This window comes from Triturus cristatus, chromosome 2_2 (genome assembly GCF_964204655.1).
Source record: "Triturus cristatus chromosome 2_2, aTriCri1.1, whole genome shotgun sequence".
NCBI lineage: Eukaryota > Metazoa > Chordata > Amphibia > Caudata > Salamandridae > Triturus > Triturus cristatus.
The window spans coordinates 1162465973-1162491640 of record NC_140582.1 but is presented as its reverse complement, the minus strand read 5'-3'; the positions used below and the strand labels follow the sequence as shown (position 1 = coordinate 1162491640).

The window sequence follows — 25668 nt, the reverse complement described above, 5'->3', positions numbered from 1 at the left end:
GCCGATACAGCACTTACCAGCATCAAGGGGAACTGCACGATCGCCAGTTGGTAGTGACTGGCTAACCCGGAAGGTTAAAATACGGCCTCCGGAGTCACGTGACAACCGGAACAAGGTCATGTGACAGGAAGTACCGGCTGTGCTGGGACGTGATTACGTGAGTGAATGGACGGCCGCCATGTTGGGTCAGTGTTAGGTGAATAATGTGAAATGGGAACCAGAACGAGGTTGAGTTAAAACAATACGCGGTTGAGTTAAAACAATATCGTAATTTCTACAATTGTCACAGGCAGGGAAAAGGTTACAGAAATTGTCAAAAATTGCAGAAAGGTCTAAATAAGAGAAAGCCAATCTTCATTCCTGTTTAGACCATTGCGAATTGTGTCAAGTTGAATGATAAGTTTCAGCTCTTCTTTGTTCAGGATTTGTGCCAGATCACCACCTCTTGGTGGTAGCTTGATGATTCGCAGAACAGTCCATTTGATCTCATTGTCCTGGTGATTAGCCTGTTTAAAATGTTCGACCAGTGGTGCGTTGGGGACATTACAGCGAATCCTGCTGCGGTGTTGACCAATCCTTGTTTTAATCTTCTGGGTAGTCTGCCCAATGTAGTTTTTCTTACATGGGCACTGGATCAAATAAATCACATTACATGTGTTGCAATTTGAAAAACCATTAGAATTAATGACAATGTCACCAAACGAAAAGGATTTACCTTCTAACGTCAGATCACATAAATTGCAGTTGCCACATTTTGCGTGCCCCACCAGTGGCGTTAGACCCCAATATGAATTGAGAGTTGTGGGAGATGTTTTTTTGGGGATTGCAGCGCGCACTAGGTGGTCTTTTAAATTGCGGTTTTTGCGGAAGGCAAATAATGGTCTTTCCAGATTAAGGCTGCCCGCATTCAATATGGGCCAGTGTTTCAGGACAGATTTGCGCACCTGGTTTGAGATGACAGAAAAGGTGGTGACACATACAATTCTTTTGGTTTCTTTTTTGGGGTTGGGTGTGAGAAGTGTTTCCCTGGGGCAATACCAAGCCCGTTTCTGGGCGTTGCGAACAAGACGTTTGGGGTAACCTCGAGCTTTAAGTTTTTCAGAAAGGACTGAGGCCTCGGTGAAATAATTTTCTTTAGAAAAGCAATTGCGCCGAATGCGCAGAAATTGAGAGTATGGTAAAGAGTCCCTCAAGGCCCTAGGGTGATTACTCTCATATCTGAGCAGTGTGTTCCGTTCGGTGGGCTTCCTGTAGAGTTTGGTAAGGAGCTCACCTTCAGAGTGGTATATGGTCAAATCAAGGAAGGGAATGGATGAGGAGTCACTGGAGAGTGTGAACTGGAGGCCTAAACAGTTGTTGTTAAGCCAGTGCTGGAAATTGGACAGTGAGTCAGTGCTATTGTGCCAGATTAGAAACACATCGTCTATATATCGACGCCATACTTTGACGCCTGATATAAAGGGGTTAGTGGGTGACAGAATAGTAGTAGTTTCAATAAAATCCATGCACAAAATGGCCAAGTTCGGGGCAAAAATAGCGCCCATCGACGTGCCTTTAACCTGCTGGAAAAATATGTCATCAAAGCAGAAGAAATTCCTAGTGAGGCAAATTTCAAGTAATTTCAGAATGAATATCGTGGGGACTCCATGCGGTCTCGGTCTAGAGTCAAGAGTTTGTTGGATTACTCTGAGGGCAAAGGGCTGAGGAATATTGGTATAAAGTGATTCCACGTCAAGGGTACAGAGGAGGTGCTCAGAAGGATCAAATGGAAGGTGTTCTATCAAATTGATCATGTCCATGCTATCTCGAATATAGCATTGAGTCTGGGGTACAAAGTCTTTTATAAAATAGTTGACATACTGGCCTAGCGGTTCTAAAATAGAGCCGCAACCCGAGACTATAGGGCGGCCAGGGGGAGAGGTAAGGTGTTTGTGTATTTTAGGAAGAGTGTAAATTACCGGTGTTCTGGGTGATTTTGCATTGAGAAATTGGAATTCTTTAGAGCTAAGAAAACCTTCATCTCTTCCTTCAGTGGTAATTTGAAGTATAAGAGCCTGTAGTTCATTTGTGGGGTCTCTAGGCAGTCTACAGTAGTGCTCAGCGTTGTGTAGTTGGCGGAATACCTCTGCTTTGTAATCAGTCAGTTCTTGTAAAACAATGCCACCGCCCTTATCTGCGGATTTAATGATAAGGGAGTTGTTACTTTTTAAGGATTCAATAGCTTTCTTTTCTTGAAGGGTCATGTTAAATGGAATAAACTTTTTGGTGTCTCTCAAAGCGTTGAGGTCTTTGAGTACCATTTTTTCAAAGGTGACAATTTCCACCGGTACCATGTTTGACGTTGGAAAAAAGGTTGAGGGGGGGCGGAATGGTGTAAATGCAGTCGGTTGAGGTGTGGCATTATTCAAAAAATAGGCATATAGACGAAGGCGTCTGAAAAATCTGAGTAACTCAGCATGAAGGTCAAGATAGTTGGGATGCGTGGTGGGGACAAAGGAGAGCCCTTTACTAAGCAGAGATAATTCAGTGTCGAGTAGGTTGTGTGTTGAAAGATTGAAAATGGGAATTGTTGCCAATTTTGGGGTTGCGGTTGTAGCGGAGTCTACCATTGGTAAAACTTCTGTCTGGTTTGACGTTCGCCGGGTTGGTTGTACCATCTTTGTGCCCGTTTGACTCGCCCCCGTCTCGATGGTTCTGTCTGGACTCTGCCTAAAAAATTCTGGTTCCGGGAGGAAGTGCTGGGGCCCTCACCTGGGTCAGAGTTATCGGAGGATTCTGCTGAGGTATCTGAGAAGCCAACAAGGGTATTCCGTTTGTTAAAACGTCCCCAAGGTCTGTTGTTCTGCGGATTTGTGTAGGACCTGTTGGTGTAGAAGTCTTTTTGAAGGTAGGGGTATGTACGTTCAATTGAGTATGCTTTGATATCCTTCTTGACTTTGAGAGACTTCTTGTTTTGTTCGATTCTATGAAATTCATCAACGGATTTTTGGACGGATTCAATCAATTTCTTGGCCTCAGTAACTGAACTAGAGTCTTTTATCTGTTTCTCAATTTCAGTCAATTCCTCATTGAGTGTCGTTAGTGTTTCAGTTGCAATATCGATACCCAAGACTAACCAATGTCGAGAACACGTTGTGCCAATATAACTGAAGTTGTTAATGTATTTAGGGTTATCCGTGAATATACCAGGAATATTTCTCACTTGGAGCCCCACAGGAATGATATCGGCTTTAAGGTATTCAGTTAGCATACGGACCATAAGTTGGAGACGGATCTGCTTCTTCTTACATTTTTCTAATTGCTCTGACAGGGAAATATTTGGACTAACAGTGTTGTCAGTTGCATCAGTAAATAGGGAGGGACCTTCGCAGATCTTCTTTATATATTCATCTGAATATAGGGGTGCATGGTCTGACATATTAAGTGTAAAGTCAAGGTTAAGTTAGAAAAGAATTAAAGGAGAACAAGGACAGGCCACTCAATTTGAGGGAATTAGGGAGAGCATCCCTTACAATCCAGCGATTGTGCTAACTATATTAAAGCTTGACAAGGGGAAACCCGTAAGGTAGGAAGGACCCAGGGTGCTTACTATTTTGAAAAACAAGAGGTCCTTCAAAAACAATGCAACATGCGATAAATATAGACCAGAATCGGCTCTATATCACTTATACAATGCCCAGCCGGACATTGAAGTTTTAATGATCAATAGAATTAATTTCTGACATACAAATAGAATGTAGAGTGGAACACAGTCCTGTGTCCTTACAAACTGAACAGAAAGTACAGACAGTCAAACACAAGAAACATACATCAGGCTGAAGAATGAAGCTTATAGCCAGTATGAATACAAGGGCAAGCTTTCTTAAAGGTACAATAACATGCACAATTTTTAACAAATGCGTTTAAAATGCATGTTTGTACATGGGGTCGACGACGTTTCGATCTATTCAACCAATACATAGATCATCATCAGGACTAGAGAGAATAAAATCCTGAATTTACAATTCCTGTACGAATGGAAAGGGAAAAATAGGAGAGAAGGGAGAGGTACATTAAAACCTAACAATACTGTGAGAAAAATTAATGTCAGTAACCATGCACGGCGTGCCATACGTGAGAAACACACCTGACAACTGGTTGTTGATGCGAAGGAATTGGTATGACCGGTGAAGTGATCGAGGCTAGCACGCACGCTCAGATGCTGGGTTGGAAAAGTGCAAGGGACTAAGATGGTACGTAGTGGAGTTTATGGTGAACCGCCAGATAGTGTTCGGTGAGGTAGTACATGATCACGCTAGCGAACAGTCAAAATGACGTGAGGACTACCGGTGAGCCGGTAGCGACGTGAACCGGTAGCGTCGTGAGGACTAACGGTGAGCCGGTAGCGTCGTGACTGGGAACGTAATTGAGGCGGGACACTGACCCAATTCAGAACCGAATCGTTCCTTGAGTAGTTGCACAAGGGTCCAAGTAAGGAAGTGCTTGCGTGGATCAGCCAGGATATTACCAGGGGTTCAGCTGAAACCTAAGGACGGATACCAATTACAACCTGAACAACCAGGGAAGGGAAGGGCGGAATGAGGGAATGTGGGCTCACCAATAATGCGCTGCAACTTGTTGAGGGAATTTGAGAGAGCGACCAACTTCCCAGCAAGGCGGCCTGAGAATCCAGAGTCCGCCTGTGGAGAACCATAGCGCGGGAGTTAGGGGTGAGGGGAGCAGGGTCGTGGAAAAGGAACAATTGCGCGCCGATACAGCACTTACCAGCATCAAGGGGAACTGCACGATCGCCAGTTGGTAGTGACTGGCTAACCCAGGCAGAGGCCAGACAGAACCATCGAGACGGGGGCGAGTCAAACGGGCACAGAGATGGTACAACCAACCCGGCGAACGTCAAACCAGACAGAAGTTTTACCAATGGTAGACTCCGCTACAACCGCAACCCCAAAATTGGCAACAATTCCCATTTTCAATCTTTCAACACACAACCTACTCGACACTGAATTATCTCTGCTTAGTAAAGGGCTCTCCTTTGTCCCCACCACGCATCCCAACTATCTTGACCTTCATGCTGAGTTACTCAGATTTTTCAGACGCCTTCGTCTATATGCCTATTTTTTGAATAATGCCACACCTCAACCGACTGCATTTACACCATTCCGCCCCCCCTCAACCTTTTTTCCAACGTCAAACATGGTACCGGTGGAAATTGTCACCTTTGAAAAAATGGTACTCAAAGACCTCAACGCTTTGAGAGACACCAAAAAGTTTATTCCATTTAACATGACCCTTCAAGAAAAGAAAGCTATTGAATCCTTAAAAAGTAACAACTCCCTTATCATTAAATCCGCAGATAAGGGCGGTGGCATTGTTTTACAAGAACTGACTGATTACAAAGCAGAGGTATTCCGCCAACTACACAACGCTGAGCACTACTGTAGACTGCCTAGAGACCCCACAAATGAACTACAGGCTCTTATACTTCAAATTACCACTGAAGGAAGAGATGAAGGTTTTCTTAGCTCTAAAGAATTCCAATTTCTCAATGCAAAATCACCCAGAACACCGGTAATTTACACTCTTCCTAAAATACACAAACACCTTACCTCTCCCCCTGGCCGCCCTATAGTCTCGGGTTGCGGCTCTATTTTAGAACCGCTAGGCCAGTATGTCAACTATTTTATAAAAGACTTTGTACCCCAGACTCAATGCTATATTCGAGATAGCATGGACATGATCAATTTGATAGAACACCTTCTATTTGATCCTTCTGAGCACCTCCTCTGTACCCTTGACGTGGAATCACTTTATACCAATATTCCTCAGCCCTTTGCCCTCAGAGTAATCCAACAAACTCTTGACTCTAGACCGAGACCGCATGGAGTCCCCACGATATTCATTCTGAAATTACTTGAAATTTGCCTCACTAGGAATTTCTTCTGCTTTGATGACATATTTTTCCAGCAGGTTAAAGGCACGTCGATGGGCGCTATTTTTGCCCCGAACTTGGCCATTTTGTGCATGGATTTTATTGAAACTACTACTATTCTGTCACCCACTAACCCCTTTATATCAGGCGTCAAAGTATGGCGTCGATATATAGACGATGTGTTTCTAATCTGGCACAATAGCACTGACTCACTGTCCAATTTCCAGCACTGGCTTAACAACAACTGTTTAGGCCTCCAGTTCACACTCTCCAGTGACTCCTCATCCATTCCCTTCCTTGATTTGACCATATACCACTCTGAAGGTGAGCTCCTTACCAAACTCTACAGGAAGCCCACCGAACGGAACACACTGCTCAGATATGAGAGTAATCACCCTAGGGCCTTGAGGGACTCTTTACCATACTCTCAATTTCTGCGCATTCGGCGCAATTGCTTTTCTAAAGAAAATTATTTCACCGAGGCCTCAGTCCTTTCTGAAAAACTTAAAGCTCGAGGTTACCCCAAACGTCTTGTTCGCAACGCCCAGAAACGGGCTTGGTATTGCCCCAGGGAAACACTTCTCACACCCAACCCCAAAAAAGAAACCAAAAGAATTGTATGTGTCACCACCTTTTCTGTCATCTCAAACCAGGTGCGCAAATCTGTCCTGAAACACTGGCCCATATTGAATGCGGGCAGCCTTAATCTGGAAAGACCATTATTTGCCTTCCGCAAAAACCGCAATTTAAAAGACCACCTAGTGCGCGCTGCAATCCCCAAAAAAACATCTCCCACAACTCTCAATTCATATTGGGGTCTCACGCCACTGGTGGGGCACGCAAAATGTGGCAACTGCAATTTATGTGATCTGACGTTAGAAGGTAAATCCTTTTCGTTTGGTGACATTGTCATTAATTCTAATGGTTTTTCAAATTGCAACACATGTAATGTGATTTATTTGATCCAGTGCCCATGTAAGAAAAACTACATTGGGCAGACTACCCAGAAGATTAAAACAAGGATTGGTCAACACCACAGCAGGATTCGCTGTAATGTCCCCAACGCACCACTGGTCGAACATTTTAAACAGGCTAATCACCAGGACAATGAGATCAAATGGACTGTTCTGCGAATCATCAAGCTACCACCAAGAGGTGGTGATCTGGCACAAATCCTGAACAAAGAAGAGCTGAAACTTATCATTCAACTTGACACAATTCGCAATGGTCTAAACAGGAATGAAGATTGGCTTTCTCTTATTTAGACCTTTCTGCAATTTTTGACAATTTCTGTAACCTTTTCCCTGCCTGTGACAATTGTAGAAATTACGATATTGTTTTAACTCAACCGCGTATTGTTTTAACTCAACCTCGTTCTGGTTCCCATTTCACATTATTCACCTAACACTGACCCAACATGGCGGCCGTCCATTCACTCACGTAATCACGTCCCAGCACAGCCGGTACTTCCTGTCACATGACCTTGTTCCGGTTGTCACGTGACTCCGGAGGCCGTATTTTAACCTTCCGGGTTAGCCAGTCACTACCAACTGGCGATCGTGCAGTTCCCCTTGATGCTGGTAAGTGCTGTATCGGCGCGCAATTGTTCCTTTTCCACGACCCTGCTCCCCTCACCCCTAACTCCCGCGCTATGGTTCTCCACAGGCGGACTCTGGATTCTCAGGCCGCCTTGCTGGGAAGTTGGTCGCTCTCTCAAATTCCCTCAACAAGTTGCAGCGCATTATTGGTGAGCCCACATTCCCTCATTCCGCCCTTCCCTTCCCTGGTTGTTCAGGTTGTAATTGGTATCCGTCCTTAGGTTTCAGCTGAACCCCTGGTAATATCCTGGCTGATCCACGCAAGCACTTCCTTACTTGGACCCTTGTGCAACTACTCAAGGAACGATTCGGTTCTGAATTGGGTCAGTGTCCCGCCTCAATTACGTTCCCAGTCACGACGCTACCGGCTCACCGTTAGTCCTCACGACGCTACCGGTTCACGTCGCTACCGGCTCACCGTTAGTCCTCACGTCATTTTGACTGTTCGCTAGCGTGATCATGTACTACCTCACCGAACACTATCTGGCGGTTCACCATAAACTCCACTACGTACCATCTTAGTCCCTTGCACTTTTCCAACCCAGCATCTGAGCGTGCGTGCTAGCCTCGATCACTTCACCGGTCATACCAATTCCTTCGCATCAACAACCAGTTGTCAGGTGTGTTTCTCACGTATGGCACGCCGTGCATGGTTACTGACATTAATTTTTCTCACAGTATTGTTAGGTTTTAATGTACCTCTCCCTTCTCTCCTATTTTTCCCTTTCCATTCGTACAGGAATTGTAAATTCAGGCTTTTATTCTCTCTAGTCCTGATGATGATCTATGTATTGGTTGAATAGATCGAAACGTCGTCGACCCCATGTACAAACATGCATTTTAAACGCATTTGTTAAAAATTGTGCATGTTATTGTACCTTTAAGAAAGCTTGCCCTTGTATTCATACTGGCTATAAGCTTCATTCTTCAGCCTGATGTATGTTTCTTGTGTTTGACTGTCTGTACTTTCTGTTCAGTTTGTAAGGACACAGGACTGTGTTCCACTCTACATTCTATTTGTATGTCAGAAATTAATTCTATTGATCATTAAAACTTCAATGTCCGGCTGGGCATTGTATAAGTGATATAGAGCCGATTCTGGTCTATATTTATCGCATGTTGCATTGTTTTTGAAGGACCTCTTGTTTTTCAAAATAGTAAGCACCCTGGGTCCTTCCTACCTTACGGGTTTCCCCTTGTCAAGCTTTAATACCAATGCATTCATGACAGTTAGATCAGAGTGGCCACACAGGCCCAGGAGAGCAAATATCCACAACAGAAATGAACATATAACGGTTATATAAATTAACAATTGCATTTTAAAACATTGGAACGTTGAGAGCTCCACTGAAGACAATGGAGTAGCCCCAGGCGTATAATGGCTGGCCTTCTGCTCCAACATTCCAATGTTTGTCACCATGTTTCTCCCTTTATAGTTTAGAACATTCTAACCTTAGCGGGTGTGGCAGTGTGGCCACAGGGGGCGGTAGCGTGGCCGCAGCGTGGAGGCAGGGTGCGGCAGCGTGGAGGCAGGGTGCGGCAGCGTGGACGCAGAGTGCGGCAGCGAGGAGGCAGGGTGTGGGTAGCGAGGAGGCAGGGTGTGGGTAGCGAGGAGGCAGGGTGTGGGTAGCGAGGAGGCAGGGTGTGGGTAGCGAGGAGGCAGGGTGTGGGTAGCGTGGAGGCAGGGTGTGGGTAGCGTGGAGGCAGGGTGTGGGTAGCGTGGAGGCAGGGTGTGGGTAGCGTGGAGGCAGGGTGTGGGTAGCGTGGAGGCAGGGTGTGGGTAGCGTGGAGGCAGGGTGTGGGTAGCGTGGAGGCAGGGTGAGGTAGCGTGGAGGCAGGGTGAGGTAGCGTGGAGGCAGGGTGAGGTAGCGTGGAGGCAGGGTGAGGTAGCGTGGAGGCAGGGGGGGTAGCATGGAGGCAGGGGGGTAGCGTGGTGGCATAGCTTTGCGGCAGGGTAGCGAGGCGACAGGGTGGGATAGCGTGGCGGCAGGGTGGGGTAGCGTGGCGCTAGCGTAGAGGCAGGGTGGGGAAGCGTGGAGGTGGGGTAGCGAGGCGGCAGGGTAGCGAGGCGGTGGGATAGCATGGCGCAGGGTGGGGTAGCGTGGAGGCAGGGTGGGGTAGCGTGGAGGTGGGGTAGCGAGGTGGCAGGGTAGCGTGGCACAGGGTGGGGTAGCGTGGCGGCAGGGTGGGGTAGCGTGGAGGTGGGGTAGCGAGGCAGCAGGATGGGGTAGCGAGGCGGTGGGGTAGCGTGGCGGCAGGGTAGCATGGAGGTAGGTAGCGAGGCGGCAGGGTGGGGTAGCGAGGCGGTGGAATAGCGTGGCGGCAGGGTGGGGTTGCGTGGACGCTGGGAGTGGTAATGTGTATCATCGGAAACTGCCCAACACCACATTCAACTGTACTTGTGAAACAATATTTTCCAAGTTCGGCAGTACAGACTCTCAGAAATAAGGTAATGAAGGTGCAGCACCCCACCCCACACACACACACACACACGTCTTGAATGCTATTCTATCTAACCGTTTGCCACGTTGCTAAGTAGCTGTCTTGGCCTGTTTTTTTAAATCAACATTTGCATACTGGGACTTGGAGGGCCTTACTTTGATCCGAGAACGTAGAACTTCAAGTCCCAGCATGCCCTGCTGCTGACTAAAGACACATTTGGAAGGCGATCCCTTCCACGACATGCTGTCAACTACGCTTCAAGAATCAATGGCTAGCTTTCTAGAGGTGCCTCGCGTCGTGCAACACTGTAAAGGCGCTGTGTTTGGAAAGCCGAGGCTCAGCCCCGGGAGGTTGGCTGTATGTTATTCATGCTCCGATCTAGGGATCAGCGCAGGGCTGGCCGGGTGAGAACAAGCACATGGCCTGGGGGTGGGGGCTGGGGCACTGCACAGGTCTCAACCGGTCGCAAACAGGTCATGCCACGTACAGTGCGTAGGCAAAACTCTTCATGACACTGCTGGGGGCAGTTCATATGCTATCCGAGGATGCAGTACTTGGTATGCGCTCCAACCCTCAGAAGGCCACACACAACCCAAATATAACTACTCTAAAAGTATGCAACCACAGTGCAGCACCGAGCTCCCAGAAGCACAAAAACACTAATTAGCTGAGCCTACTTAGCGAAAATTACAACAGCCATTATCCCGACACGATGCGGCTGCGCGTGCCATTTTTCCACATTGTGTATAGTTTTACGGTCTTGCCGCATCCGGGACGGCTGCTAATTGCTTTTCCAACAGTTCTGAGAAAATTAATTTGCGCAGTGCCTCGAACGTCGCCTTGGCGCGGCATCTGGGGTGGCAGGTGCCGACGGGAGCCGAGATGTACCGAGAACTGGATCCGAGGGTGGAGACCGGCAGAGAGAAGTACAACAAAAAACAGCAACTCGAGGGGGCAACATATGAAGTATTTCACAAGAACCCACGAGAATGCCATCATGGGGTGCAGATTTAAGCCTTACACGCGGGATATTAATTCGTAGATCAGTCCACGATTCGCTGGTTATATCTACTGATAATAATAACTGGTATACAGATGACCGGGGTGTGATACTATATTTGTGTGGGAGGAACCATCAGACAGTCATGAATAATGGATTCGCTCCCTATCAATGGCTCTCCACGCGTGATTTACATAGCGCCCCTTTCTCGTGTCTAAACGTCACAAATGAAGGTATTTTTAAGAGAACATATAGACAGAACGGCTTGAATGCGCGAGACAAAACAGGACACTGAAAAGGCATTTGCGTTCCATCGAGTACTTTTTCTCTGTTCGATCACTGTAACCTGCATGAGGCAGTAAGTAGTGTTTTCTGGCATGAATTAGGCGAAACTCTTGTAAAAATATGAAATTTCACCTTTGCGCTGTACTAAGGAATACGTGTACATTGGAAAGCTCAATTGTTCTAAATATGGTGGTAGAAAAAAGAAACATTTCGTAACAATTAACGAGCAGAATGACAACGTTGTCTCGTGTGAGGACTTTTAAATGAGACACTTGGAGAAAGCAGTCGTTTTTTTAAACATCAGTAGCGGTAATGTATTGCAGTGTGAAGAATGTGAGTAATTAAGTAAAAATCAAATTGAAGAGGCTCGCCTAATTTTTTGTAGTTTTATATAGCGCGAGCTCGACCCGACAGTATTGGAGCGCTTCACACGAGAACCAGTTGCATTTCACAAGGGCGCGTTCCTGTTTTTAAAAGCGTGAGGAGGTTGACGGATTTGCCCAGAATCACAGCATGTTTAAAAGACGCCGAGACTCCCACCTGGTTTCCCCGTTTCAAAGTCAGAAACTCGAGCAGAGATTTCACGGATGCTTTCTATGTAAAGTCACTAAAATATGAAATATATGAGGCATTGAACCGTGTCGTTCACCGTACTGTGGGAAAAACCTCGTACCATCACACTGCAGTAATCAGGGGGGTGTCTAAATAACGTGTTATTGGGATTTTTCCACGTTCACTGCCATGGCATACGTGCATACAATTATTTAACATTTCCATGCACATTGTCCTTTCTGAAAAGAGGTGACCCCTGTTCACCATCACACACCCAGGATACAAGCGCCTCAAAGACCCTCGTGCACACTCGTTCTGAACTTACCCTTCTTGGCGGTAGCCATGGCTCGTCCCTCCGCAGCTGCACCTCCACACCTCCACCGTCGAGAGCCGAGAGTCAGCAGCGCCGCATCTCCCCGCCGAGGAGGGCGCCTAGAAGGTGAGAGAGAGCAGGTTAGGCGCCTGCAGTGGTGTAGAGGTTTCAGCGCACGCCTGCCTTGGTGAGAGCGGGCACTGACTGGAGTGGCACAGGGCGGCTCTCGGGGAGCCCTCGGAGGGCGGAGGGCTCCCTCGAGGTCCTAGAGCCCGAAGTGTCCCCAGACATCACCCAGCACCCCAATAAACACCCCTCTGCACTGACCGACACCCCCTCCTCACTGACCAACCCCACCCGACCACCTTGACTCCCCCTCCCCTGCCAGGCTCAATAATAACCAGGCGGCGTAAAATATTAATCCCCCGCCAGCCGACGCTACAACTTCCCACTCAGGTCTTATCAGCGCCTCGCAGTGCGGCTCAAGGCGCACACGCGCTGCAGTGCGGAGGTATTTACGGGACATTAGACAAACTCCGTAAATTTAATTTCCTGTTGCAGGCGAGCGCTTCTGAAACGCAATAACCTGCCGGCTTCGATAATGGTATTTTTTTTATGTGTCAGGAAGCAATGTGCAGGCGAAGTCGCCAATTCACATTACCTCCGATTACGTCACAGCTGCCCTCAAACTCCACGAAGCAGCAACATAAACTGTATTTCGGGACCCGTAGCTGCAGATTGAGAGTAATTTGCACAGTATGCTGCCACAGAGCTTGTTATGCCTTCAGAATAATATATTACACTCTTCGGTGCACACAATAATAGCTCAGAGGATTAAAGCACACGTTACAGAAATCCGTGTTTAACCCTAAAACCACAGGTCCGACTTCACGGAGGACCAATTAGCCTTTCATCCTTCGGATGTCGACAAAATTAGTATCCCTAAATCTGCGGACACATTTCTTGTTATTTCAACATGGAAAGAGACAAGTATTATTTTACAAAAACAGAATATTATGAAAACCTCAAAAGGCAGCGAACGTGGATCCACATAAGAAATGTAGTTATTTAACTTGAGCTCTGCTGACCCCTATGACCTCTAGGTATTACTTTCTGGCAATAACCATAAGCATTTTGGGCAAAATACCAGTATCACGATGGTGCCTCCGTTGAGGATAGTGGTTTGATAGTGGTTTCATCAAGTAACAATTATACACACCTAATGAAGCCTACTCCTTTCATAGATGCATCAGAAAAATCGCTTACGGTATGTTTGAAACAAACATTGACAAAGCCAATAGGTCCCGCCTACGTAAGAGCTATTGGCTTTGCCAATATGTTTTAACTGTAGAATTTCTAGAGCGCATTAGACCAGCCTGCATCAAAGCACTGGAAGCAATGTTGTGCCTCCTAGTGGCTGCTGTTAGCGGGGTAAGTGAGTGGCATGGAGCGTCGTAAAGTGAAGTAGAATGGAGTGGCGCACAGTAGAGTTGAGTGTCGTGGAGTGGAGTAGCGTACAGTGTTGTGGACGGAGTAGAGTGTCGTAGAGTGGAAGGGCGTAGACTTAAGTGGCGTTGAGTGGAGTAAAGTGTCAGAGTTGGTTAGTGTCGTGTAGTGTTGTGGAGTGGTGTAGAGCAGTGTCGAAGAGGGTGTTGCGTAGAGTGCCGTAGAGCAGAGTAGACTGTCATAGAGGGGAGTGGAGTGGTGTGCCAGAGTGGAGTTAAGTGGCGCAGAAGGAGTTACGTAAAACGTCGTAGAGTGGAGTAGTGTCATAGAATGGAGTGGGGTAGAGTGTTAGTGGAGCAGAGTTTAATAGAGTGGAGTATCGGAGTGGAGTAGAGTTGAGTATTGGCCTAGAATGAAGTAGCACAACGTACAGTGGAATGCAGCAGCACAGAGTGCATTAGTTGTGAGTAAAGTGGAGCAGAGTGCAGTGACGTAGATTGGCACAGAGTGCATTGGCATAGAGTAGAGCGGTGCAGAGTGGATTGCAGTGGCGTAGAGTGCAGAGCAGCGTGGTGCAGAATGAAGTGGCACTGAGTGGAGTAGTACAGGGTAGAGTCCAGCGGAGTTGAGTGAATGCAGTGGCAGAGTGCCAGATGTCAGGGCCGTAGAGTGGTGCATAGAGTACTGACGTAAAGTGGTGCTGAGTAGAATGGAGTGGCGCAGAGTGCAGTGAGAGTGCAATAAAGTAGAGCGGCATTGCATGCAGTGCCGCAGAGTGCAGTGGCACAGAGTAGAATGTTTTAGAGTATAGTGGTGTAAAGGGCAGTGGTGCAAACCAGTTGGCATGGGTGAAGTGGCATAGGGTGCATTGGTTTTGAGTAAAGTGGTGTAGAGTGCAGGGGTTTAAAGTACAGTGGAATAGCGTAGAGTGCAGTGGAATGGAGAAGAGTTGCATAGAGTGCAGTGGCCTACAGTAAATTGTTTCAGAGTGGAGAGGTGCAGAGTAAAAGGGTGCAGAGTAGAGCACAGTGGCATAGAGTGGAGTGGTGTAGAGTGGAGCAGCACTGACTGTAGTGTTGCAGAGTGGAGTAGCGTGGCATAGCGTGCAGTGGCATAAAGTGAAGTAGAGTAGATTGTTTCAGAATAGAGTGGGTGGTGTAGAGTAGTGGCGTAGAATACACTGGCAATAGTGTGCAGTTCCGTAGAATGGAGGGGAGCAAAGTGGAGTGGCCTAGACTGAAGTAGTGTAGAGTGCAGTGGTGAAGACTGAAGTGGTGCATAGTAGAGTGGGGTAGAGTGAAGTGGTGTAGAATGCAGCCAGTGTCAGAATGCAGTGGGGCACAGTAGATTAGAGTGGCATAAACTGCAGTAGAGTGGTGCAGAGTGGAGTGGAATAGAGGGAAGTGTCACAGAGTAGAGTGGCATTGACTTCAGTGACAGTCCAGTGCTGCTGAGTAGAGTGGCGTAGGGATCAGTGGCATAGAGTGGTGTAGAGTAAAGTGACAGAGTCCAATGGTGTACAGTGGCATAGAGTATAGTGGCGTACAGTGCAGAGGGGCAGAGTAGATTGACAGTGTATTTATTCAGAGTAAAGTGATGTAGGGAGAATTTGTGTAGAGTAGAGTAGCACAGAGTGCAGCGGTGTAGAATAGAGTGGCGTAGAGAGGAGTGGCGCAGAGTCGAATAGACTGCAGTGGCAGAGTAGATTGTTTCAGATTAGAATGAAGTGACGTAGAGTGCAGTGGTATAGAGTCTCAAAGTGCAGTGGTGCAGAGTAGATTAGAGTGGCATAGAGTTTAGTGGTGGAGAGTGCAGTGTTGCAGAGACGAGTGACAGAGTAAAGCGTCAGAGTGGAGTGGAGTGTTGCAGAGTGGAGTGTTGCAGAGTTTAGTGCAGTCACATAGAATGGAGTGGATGCAGAGTAGAGTGGTGCAGAGTGCATTGGCATAGAGCGGAGTGGTGTAGAGTGCATGACTGCAGTCTGCATGACTGCACTGTATGTTAGAGTGCAGTGGCGTAGAGTAGAGTGCAGTGACACAATAGAGTAGTGTCGAGTGCAGTGACGCAGAGCAGAATAGAATAGAGTGGCATAGGGTGCAGTGAGTGTACAATGGCGTAGAGAGCAGTGGTGCAGAGAAAAGCGATGTAGAGTTCAATGGCATAGAGTGGCATAAAGTAGAGCGGCGTAGAGTGGCATAAAGTAGAGTGCAGTGGTATAGATGCTCAAAGTGCAGTGGTGCAGAGTAGATTAGAGTGGCATAGAGTTTAGTGGTGGAAAGTGCAGTGCTGCAGAGAAGAGTGACAGGGTAAAGTGTCGGAGTAGAGTTGTGCAGAGTGGAGTGTTGCAGAGTTTAGTGCAGTCACATAGAATGGAGTGGGATGCAGAGTAGAGTGGTGCAGAGTGCATTGGCATAGAGCAGAGTGGTGCAGTAGTAGAGTGCATGACTGCACTCTGCATGACTGCACTGTATGTTAGAGTGCAGTGGCGTAGAGTAGAGTGCAGTGACACAATAGAGTAGTGTCGAGTGCAATGACGCAGAGTAGAATAGAATAGAGTGGCATAGGATGCAGTGAGTGTACAATGGCGTAGACAGCAGTGGTGCAGAGATAAAGCGATGTAGAGTTCAATGGCATAGAGTGGCATAAAGTAGAGCGGCGTAGAGTGGCATAAAGTAGAGTGCAGTGGTGTGTAGCAGAGTGACTTGGAGTACAATGGCGTAGAGTGCAATAGCGTAGAGCGCAGCAGTGCAGAGTAGATTGGCATACAGTGCATTGATTTTGAGCAAGGTGGTGTAGAGTGCATTGGCATAGAGTGCAGTGGTGTAGAGTGGTGCAGAGTGAAGGGTTGCTGAGTGCAGTGGCACACAGTGCAGTGGTGAAGAGTACATTGTTTTAGAGTAGAATGCAATGGTGCAGAGTAGATTACAGTGCTGTAGAGGGGAGTGGCATAGAGTGCACTGGCACACAGTGGAGTGGTATAGAGTAAAGTGCATTGGCATAGAGTGCAGTGTTGAAGAGTAGGGTGGCGTTGAGTGGCGCAGAGTTGAGCAGTGACAAAGAGTGCAGTGGTGCAGAGTAGTGTGGGATAGACTGCATTGGCATGGAGTACTGAGGTGTAGAGTAGAGAGGCGTGCGGTGGTGCACAGAAGGGTGCAGTGTAAAGTGGTGTAGTGTGGAGTGGTGAAGAGTGGAGTGCAGCGGCGTGGATTGGTGCAGATTAGAGTGGAGTGGGGTAAAGTGGAGTATGCATGGTGTGGTAGCGTACTGCCTTTACAGACAACACATCTTCAATTGAAATGACCATTATATTTGCACTCGCATAGGTTTCCTGCTAAAAAGTGTACAGCGCGCCAACAATGTGTGTTAAGGTCATCACCTAGTGTATTGATTTGATTGTCAGCATAGCACATTTACAGATATTTAAATTTGGTGTGTGCCATAAAACAAAACGACATCATACAGCCTTCCTCATGCACTTCTACAGAGCCAGCATGATTGTCACATAAATCCTCTCACTCTGAAGACAGAGAAAGAAAAATAAACACCAAGCTCCCTGGAAAACGCAGCCTGGCATCTGACCTCTGTCTTTGAATGCACAGCAAATGTGAAAAGATTAGAACAAGATTCAAAGGCCTGTTTACAGAAAGCGAATTAGTGGAAGAATACAGTAAACCGGTGCTTAATTTGTAAAATATTAAGTGCCAGGGCTCTAACCAGGAGGCCACTGCAGCTTGCACCACCCATCGCCCTTGTCATCGCTGCCAAAGCAACTAATAAGCAGCTCTCTCGCATGTAAATGTGACAGTTCAGATTATTCCAGGTCCCTAAAGCTAAAGGAATGGCTGGGGAGGCAGGTATGAGCAATTTTAATGTATATCGTAGTCCTAAAGTACCGTTGTTCTGCTCATCTCTAAATTAGATGAGCAGCGACACCATGTGGTGGACTGTTCTAAGAATGGTGTTTACAATTAGGTGCCGGTGCTGAGCACCGAAAACCAATTAAGTGCTGCTGCTGAGCACTGGAAAGAACCGGCTAAAATTAAGCACTGCATTAAACAAGGTTTGGGCAACAGGAGAGACAAACTCAAGCTGGACAGCCTAAAGCAAATAAATCCAGCAAATAGAAAGCCAGAAAGTGTAAATTATAAACCACAAAGCCAATGGTAAGCAACAGACAGAATGCATTACTAGGTCAACTTTCTGCATATTCCCAGGATGTCTTTAGCAAACCTGGTAGGCTGCGACCTAAAAATAAGCATTTTAAAAACGTTTTTGGTCATAAGCCGAAAGCTAGTTCAGGACAGAGCCTTTGTGAAAACGCAAAATCACTATTTGCATTCAAACACTCTCCAAACTGAACTAGCATCCAGCTTCGGACTAAAACGAATACTGATTTAGGATTTTCAAGAAAAAAGGTGCAGTGATCCATGCATTTATACATAGGTAAACTGCGGAAATGGCCCTTCCAGGCCGCACGGTCTCCCTTCCACTGCTTTACACGGTCTGGGATTTACAGACCTCAGGCACCCACACTTCTGGTATTGGAAAGGGGCCATGCCTGGACCCGTCAGCACAGCAGAAATACTTGCATGTAAGAGCACCACTTCCCACAGGCAGCATGTCCTCAGGCATGACGAGCACACAATTCTCTAATTTATTGCAATCTCTGTTTTTGTCACCTTTGGATACAAAGGCCCTGCATGGTCTCCAGCTCGCCTGCTGCCCTGTGTCCCGGGCCAGTGTCGATCCCGTTACCCCCTCTGTCCCACCACTTCTGCCGAGAGCTAGGAGGTCACATCGTGGGTCTTAAACCAGTGTGTAGTCGCTCTCATGTTTTAAGCATGGGGTTGCAGAGGAAAGTAATACAGTGTGTGTACTTTGTGTATTATTGTTGAGGTACAAATCACAGAAACGGCTTGGGGATTCCCAGTCTTACAGTTGTGGCTTACGGCGGGGCGCTGGATTCAAGGTTAAAAGCAACTGCAATGGGTTAAAAAGAGACATGTTTTGACTTCTGTTGGCTCTCCTTCAACCAATCAAAGTGAGGCACTTACATCATTAGGATTGGCTGGGTGGCCTCAGTCCTCCACCTTCGTACACAGTTTTGCAGTCCAGTCCAAGCAGGGTTGGGCAGCCCAAACACAAGTGCTTTTGTGTTGACTCTTGTAACCCGCCCTCTGTGATTTTCCAAAGCAAGACTCGGAACAGCTCGGCCTAATTTTTGCCAGACAGTTTTGTCCCCACCTCTTAATGTGGCAGCACGTCAGACGTTTCTTTCTCAATGAATGTTATGATGCATCGCTTTCAGGTCTCGCCTACCAGAGTATGCAAGCTGTCTGTTGGAAAAAAGACCTACTGTCAGCCTACAATGGGCTTAGAGCCCGCCCTTTGCTTACAATCATTCAGTATTAGTGTCAATCTCTTTTGCTTGCTTTTCATTCATTAACTTGTGTGGGCTTTCCTTCCTCCTCTTGTTTTTGTCCCTCCCCTCGAGCATGGACACACTACTTGTGTTCCTCCAATGCTCGCTTTTCAAGCATTGCATTTTTCTTTTGGGTTTCGCACTCCATGAGAGTGCATGTGTTTTCCAGTTTTATCCCTCATGTACTTCTCTTCCACAGCCGCACTCAGTGTTGCTCTCTGTCGCTCGTTTGCTTCTCCCCTCCCTGTGCATGTTGTGCTCTCCTTCATCTGCTTGTCACCCTCACTCATAAGCTCCTCTCCTACATATTCCATGTTGCTGTTCCTTCTCTCCTCTGCACCTCATGTTGCTTTTGTTCCCCCAACCTCAGTGTCGCCGGACCCCCTACTTGCGGCCTTGTGTTTAGGCCGGAGTGGAATTTAAATTACCTCGGAGTAATTTCAGTAATTCTGAGTTACTTTTTGATGCAGAATTACTGGTGATAATGCGATTACGTCTGCTCACGTAATTAGGAATTGTTTTGGGGGATCCTACTGCAAGAGCGCATTTAGCGAGCATGGGTGCCCGCTGTTGCTCACTATTCGTATTGTGTTGCATTTAGCGCTATTTAGAGCAGAATGAATCTTTGTGTCCATTTTGTGCAATTAAACTAGCACTAAACACAGAGTTACTCTTCTCACGTAATTCTGGGTAATTCCGCTTGATTCCGCTACACGGAATTACACAAGTTACGCCCACCCCTACTTGTGTTGCTCCCTCCACCTGCACTTTTTAGGTCTCGCTGAGTCAGCGCGCATGCGCTGCTCAGAGAGACTTTAGTAGGTGAGTTTTCAAAGTGCTGCTGGCTGGCGACAAGCTTGCGTTCACGCGAGCGTGCACATGCGAACCGCCAGCCCTCAGCGCCATCCGTCTTTCCTCTTGCTTGCTCCCTGCCTCCGCCCCTCCCCCAGCCTTCGCGCTTACAGACTATTCTGAGCAATAATTTAGCAATCCAGCAGTCGTATCTCAACAGCAGAGTCACTCTTCAATGAACCTGCATTGGCACAATTTAATGTCATTCTTCTCAATGGTGCAGCGCTGGAACTTATTACCAATAACGTCAGTCTTTAATACACCAATTTGACGACCTTTTAACAATCGTTCTTTAAAGAACAGGTACATAGGCATGGCGATTATGTCGTTAATGGACCAGTACGGCCATTTCTCAAAAATAACACACTATAATTTTACGGTAATGGCACTTAAACGATCCATATATCCTTGACTAGTGAGTACACACATTTCCGGCGCTGTAGATCATGATAATCGGTATTCGTGGCTTAAACCAACCCGCTTTACATAAAAAATATGTTTGGTATAGCAATCCAGGAAAATGTAGTTCAGACCAAAGGTCTCTGGCGCTGTAGCCAAAGGGAAAAATGCTGCTACATGTACGAAATATTTGGAATGTGTGATATGCCGCTAGTGAGAGACCGCTATACCATATAACATGGTAATTCCGTTTCAAGCACAGTCAGTAAATTAGAGAAATGCTCACAAAAAGGTTGGTACCACCGAATCAAAATACGTACGTTTTACATGCATCAAATGAAAATGAAAAAATCACATAGCATTGATCTGTAACAGTCCGTTTCACAACATACCGCTATCTCTACGAACAATGATCCAAATAAAAGATCAAGGGTGTGTACAAAATCCTAATACTGTATGTGCACTGCCTCCCTGTGAGGAATCAAATCCTGACCGCCAGCCCCTCCCTGATCATGACCCAGGGTCAGGCTCTTACCGGCATCATTTTGGGACCACCCCAACCACACACCCAACCACCCAACCACACACACACACAAATCACACAAACACAACACACACACAACCACCCACCCAACCCCACACACACACACACACACAACCAACCACATACACACACAACCACACAACCACCCACACAACCCCACCCACACAACCACACCCACAACCACACCCACAACCACACACACCACACCCAACCACACACAAAGGGAGGAGACAACTACAGCAGGACCTTCGGCTCGATCAGGACAGCAGAACCACCGGAAAAGGATCCCCTCGGCACGACCTGGGCAGCAAGAAGTTGTCACTGGAGACATCGTGATCCTATTAACAATAATGTCATCAATGATCTAATCTAAACTGTAAACTGTGACAAATAACATCCCTTTATATTGCAGTACCACAAAAACAGCAACAAGCATTGGCACAGCCAATTGGTCTCGCCTTTGGGACCTTATAAGTGTTTTGCCACGCAACAGTTGTTGTTGCACCATGGATATTGTGCTGCATAACTAAATACTTATAAGGTCTCAAAAGCGAGACCTACTGGCTATGCCAATGCTTGTTTCTTTACCGACCCAACTGGGCACATGGGGTGAAGTGCTCACATTATTTTACAGACAGACATGTATATGGTGCACGCACCTAGAAAAGGACGTGCCCGCTAAGTTATAGCACCTTTTTTTGCTCCTTTCCTTTAGCCATTCTGCACAACATTGATAAAAACCATTGGCAAAGCCAATAAACTTCTAAATTAGAAATTGGCTTTGCCAATGCTTATTTGTTCTGATTTACGTCGTCTCTGGTAAGCAACGTTTTAGAATCTGCCCGACTCTCAGCTCGGTATTCAGTATCATGTAACAACATACAATATCAGGCACCGGTTTTGTAACTAGAAACTTTAGCAGTTGACACGTTTAATAGTGGGCCAAAATAGAAAGAAAAAGACAAAATGCCTTAAAAAAGCATGTTACTTGCAACTTGTGGTTTGAGTTAACTGTCAGAAATGGGAAATCTTCAAAAGTAAAAGAAGAAAACGAAAAAAAAGCAGTCTGGCGGACCATCGGTTGTGTTTTTGGGTCAATAACAGCACAATACAAAAACGCAAAATAAAAATTAAAAAAATATCACTAAAGAACCGGTAAAAAATATATTCAAAAGAAAAGTACTAAGATACTAGAGAATCCGGAACTATTGTATGCCAACCTTGCGGAGCGCGTACACGGGGTCATTCCTAAATGAGAGGTCATTCGTGGCGAGTGCGCAACCATCCCTCAAAGGCATTTTAATACCCGATGGCAGAACTTGAGACGCCCCAGTCTGGAACGGGTTAACAACTGGTATGTTCAACACATGTCCGAGGGCTTCCGCTCCCAGTCCTTAGCTCAAGAACCTCTGTGCATTCAGAGGCGTCCCTTTGTTTTGGAGCACAGGGGCCTTATGCAACCAATGTATACAGTCTAAAAAATAGAAGCCGATTCGAGAACCACCATCTTAAAAACGCTGCTAATAAAGTAATTAGCAACATTTCTATTGAATAAGCGTGGAAGCAATGAAGTTCACCCGAAATGTGAAAGCAATGAATTTCACCCGAAATGTGAAAGCAATGAATTTCACCCGAAATGTGGAAGCGATGAATTTCACCCGAAATGTGAAAGCAATGAATTTCACCCGAAATGTGGGAGCAATCAGGTTTACCCAAATGGGTTCCGGAAGCAAAGCTTCCTCAGCGGCGCGAGAGGCAGCATTAACCCCTGTGGCGCGAGAGGCAGTGGAGGAAAGGGGCTGCGAATATAAATCGTGGACAGAAACCTGCTTTGGACGGAACTGAAGATGGGCATTGAGCGCGCGCCAGTTTCCACCATCATAAAACCCCGTCCGACTCCGTACCCGCGAGTCAGCAGAACAGACTGTTCCGCATCTGACGGCAAATTGATCAAATCCGGGCGGCGAGGCCGCCGCGCTGTCAGTGCGAGTTTCTGCCGCAGATTGAAGACCCCCGAGTGCCACAAATATATCTGTACTGAAGCTGGGAGGCATGGACCTGAGGCGCACACCGCTAGACATGGCGCTGTGCTGCGCACCTATATGGGGGTCCAACCTGCGCTGTGCCACTGGTCACATGGTTTAAATACACGACTTTTATGACATAGGACCGCAAAGCCACTGCTATCCATCAGTTTGGAGCGTGTAATCCATAAACTATGGCCAGAGTTTGTCACATATATTACTTCGGAAGTCCTGTTCCTGTACGGAAAGCAGGAGTCAAAGAACAATAAATATCTAAGATTCATGCTTCTATTTGAAAGAAGGTGGACAGGGCAGATAAAACAAGCATTTGCAATGCAATAGGTCTCGCATTTGCAAGAGTTTGAGCCATTGGCATTATAAATGACAATGCCTTTTATTTATACGTTTTGAAAACCTGCAAGTGGAGCGTAAACACGCACTTTGACCTTATAGTCCATTCTTACAAGAAGCAAGACTGGCAGTAAAAGTGGCGCAGTTATGCCAACTTTAATTCTTGTAAGCAAGGACTATAAGTACAAAGTGCATGTTTATGCACCGCTTGCAGGTTTTCAAAACACATAAATAAAAGGCATTGTCATTTACAATGGCACTAGCTCAAACTCTCGCAAATGCGAGACCAATTGCATTGCAAATGGTTGTTACTGTGGCCTTCAACACGGTGTAATCAATCCTTGTTTGGACATCTGTCCTAAAAATCTATTTCCTCAATACTATATCACAACCTACCAAATCTGAGGCAAGTCTATTGGCGAGAGGTGTGCCCTCATGAGGATGTATGGGCTGTAAAGTGATGGCATGAACCCAAGTCCGCCCTCCTGGACCAGGACTACCACAAATGGGCTGTTACAACAACCTGTATAGATGAAGCAAGTCGTAGCCACTTTCAGAGCACATTCATGAACTGGAGAGCGCCGCATTTTACCAACGCAAACACAGCTTTGTTTGTTGCGTTACCAAGCAGAGATTCCCCAATCTCAGAACAGGCCCACAAAGATCTATTTGTTTGGAGTTTATAATCATTGAAAATGCTTAAGCCAGGGCCCCCAGCTTCCTGCAATGACTCAGCGTGGGTCCCTGGATTTCACTAATAAATAAATCGCGGCTCCATGGAAGTCATGTTAAGAACCTCTGCTGTAATCTACTGCCGCGGACCAAATGCCAAGCCCTGTGTAAAATAATCATGCCTTGGCAAGTGTTTTCCTTATAACTGAAAAGAATTATTTAAATCCTGCCTGTTTGAGGATTGAAACTATCTGGAAACTTAAGCCATCTAATTTATAAAGCTAGAAAATAAAGAATTCCATGTACTATTTTGAAATACATTTAGATATGCTCTTCCTCCAGTATCTTGAAAGGTTTCTACTTAAAAAAAACACACACACGCAAATGCAATAGCTTGGCACTTTTCATAAAGGCAAGGCCTATTGGTTTTGGCTGTACTAGTTTTTTTTTAATCAAAGTCTGACCCAATCTGAATGCAAAAAAGGTATTAAAAATGTGAATAAGAAAGCAAGGATCGCAAGGGTGAGTTGAGGAGACATGTAGTGTGTGGGGGTAGAAGAAAGAGGTATGAGTAGAATGTAGACTAGGCAGCCCTGGTATTATTCATCCCTGCCATTCGACAGCACCAGATGGGCACCTAAACTAACGTTTGAGCGCATGCGCTTCCAGATTAAACACTGCAATTATTCCAAAAGTCATCCGAATGGGGGCTCAGGAACCCTACAACCCTCCTAGGAGCGCCACTGCCATAGACCATGGATTCTGTAGTTCTAGGTCTGGCCTGACAGTTGTTAAGTGTCTCACTTACATTGTGCCTTTGCTCACAACATACATCACAGGCATTACCATTGCCGGCCTATCTGGGGTGGCATTTTGCCGATCGCATCTACTTCAAAGGCGGGGGGGGTTCTTAATTTGCTATTTTTAGGCCTTGATTTTCTGATCAACTGGCTACTATTAAGGCAACAATAACAGGTTGGCAAGCTCAGGTAAACACTTGTTGAAATCCTTAAGTAGGTGGTCAATTAAATTGTAAACTAAAGGGAAAACAATTGTAAAGTTGAACACCTGCCATGGTATGATGCTGTCTGATCCTGTTCTGGTTTTCCAGCATCAAGCACCTTGGGAGCAGTTTCATTAGGGCACTACAAATACCAGAATGCTTTGTGTTACATGAAAACCCATGCCTGGATATAGTCATCAAGACATGGGGTTGGTCGATGGCTAGCACACGGACATCAAAGTTGCTCTGCAGACTTGGTACTGAAGCAGGGAGGGGTGTGTTAACACGGACACACACAACAACACACAAAAATAAGTTAGTTTTTTTAAAATCACAGCAACCTCATACTGAAAGGCAGTCTGAACTCTAACAGAAATAGGTTTACAATTCTCAGCAGAAACCCCAGATCTACAGAGCTATGCTGCTGAAGCGGGCTCCCTGAAACCTGTCCATTTTTGTGACGGTTTTTCGTCTTTCTCGAACTCTGTCTTTCCGCTCGGTTTACCCTCTCCTACATCTGTTGAATGAAAATTAGAGCCGGTCTGAAAAATCGAGAGCCGATGGACGACAGCAGCCACCGGCTCAAATTAACCCCCAGGTCCCACCTGCAGCCACTGGCTCAAATAAAGTCTTGTCTAAACCAGAGCGATTGCTGCAAGAACCAGAAAAATACGTGTCATCCGTGCACCGCACAGCCTGTCTGCCTGATGTCACCACAAATAATTTTTTACACATTTACTCTCACACAGTGACAAGTCCCACTTCTGACGATCTACTAGCTGGGAGCCCATGGATTACAATTAGAGCATGTTATAGATTAACACACCCAGAACAAC

The 25668-nt window shown here is 46.4% G+C and overlaps 1 protein-coding gene across 1 annotated transcript in view; it reads right to left on the bottom strand.

The window, feature by feature from the left end:
- The window catches only part of ADISSP (adipose secreted signaling protein), a 348232-nt gene that overhangs the window by 159879 nt on the left and 162685 nt on the right, over nucleotides 1-25668 (bottom strand). The window contains exon 3 of the mRNA XM_085642701.1: nucleotides 12132-12238. Coding sequence (XP_085498827.1) covers nucleotides 12132-12150 — 19 coding nt within the window. The 5' untranslated portion in view covers nucleotides 12151-12238. The remainder of the gene's footprint in view (nucleotides 1-12131; nucleotides 12239-25668) is intronic.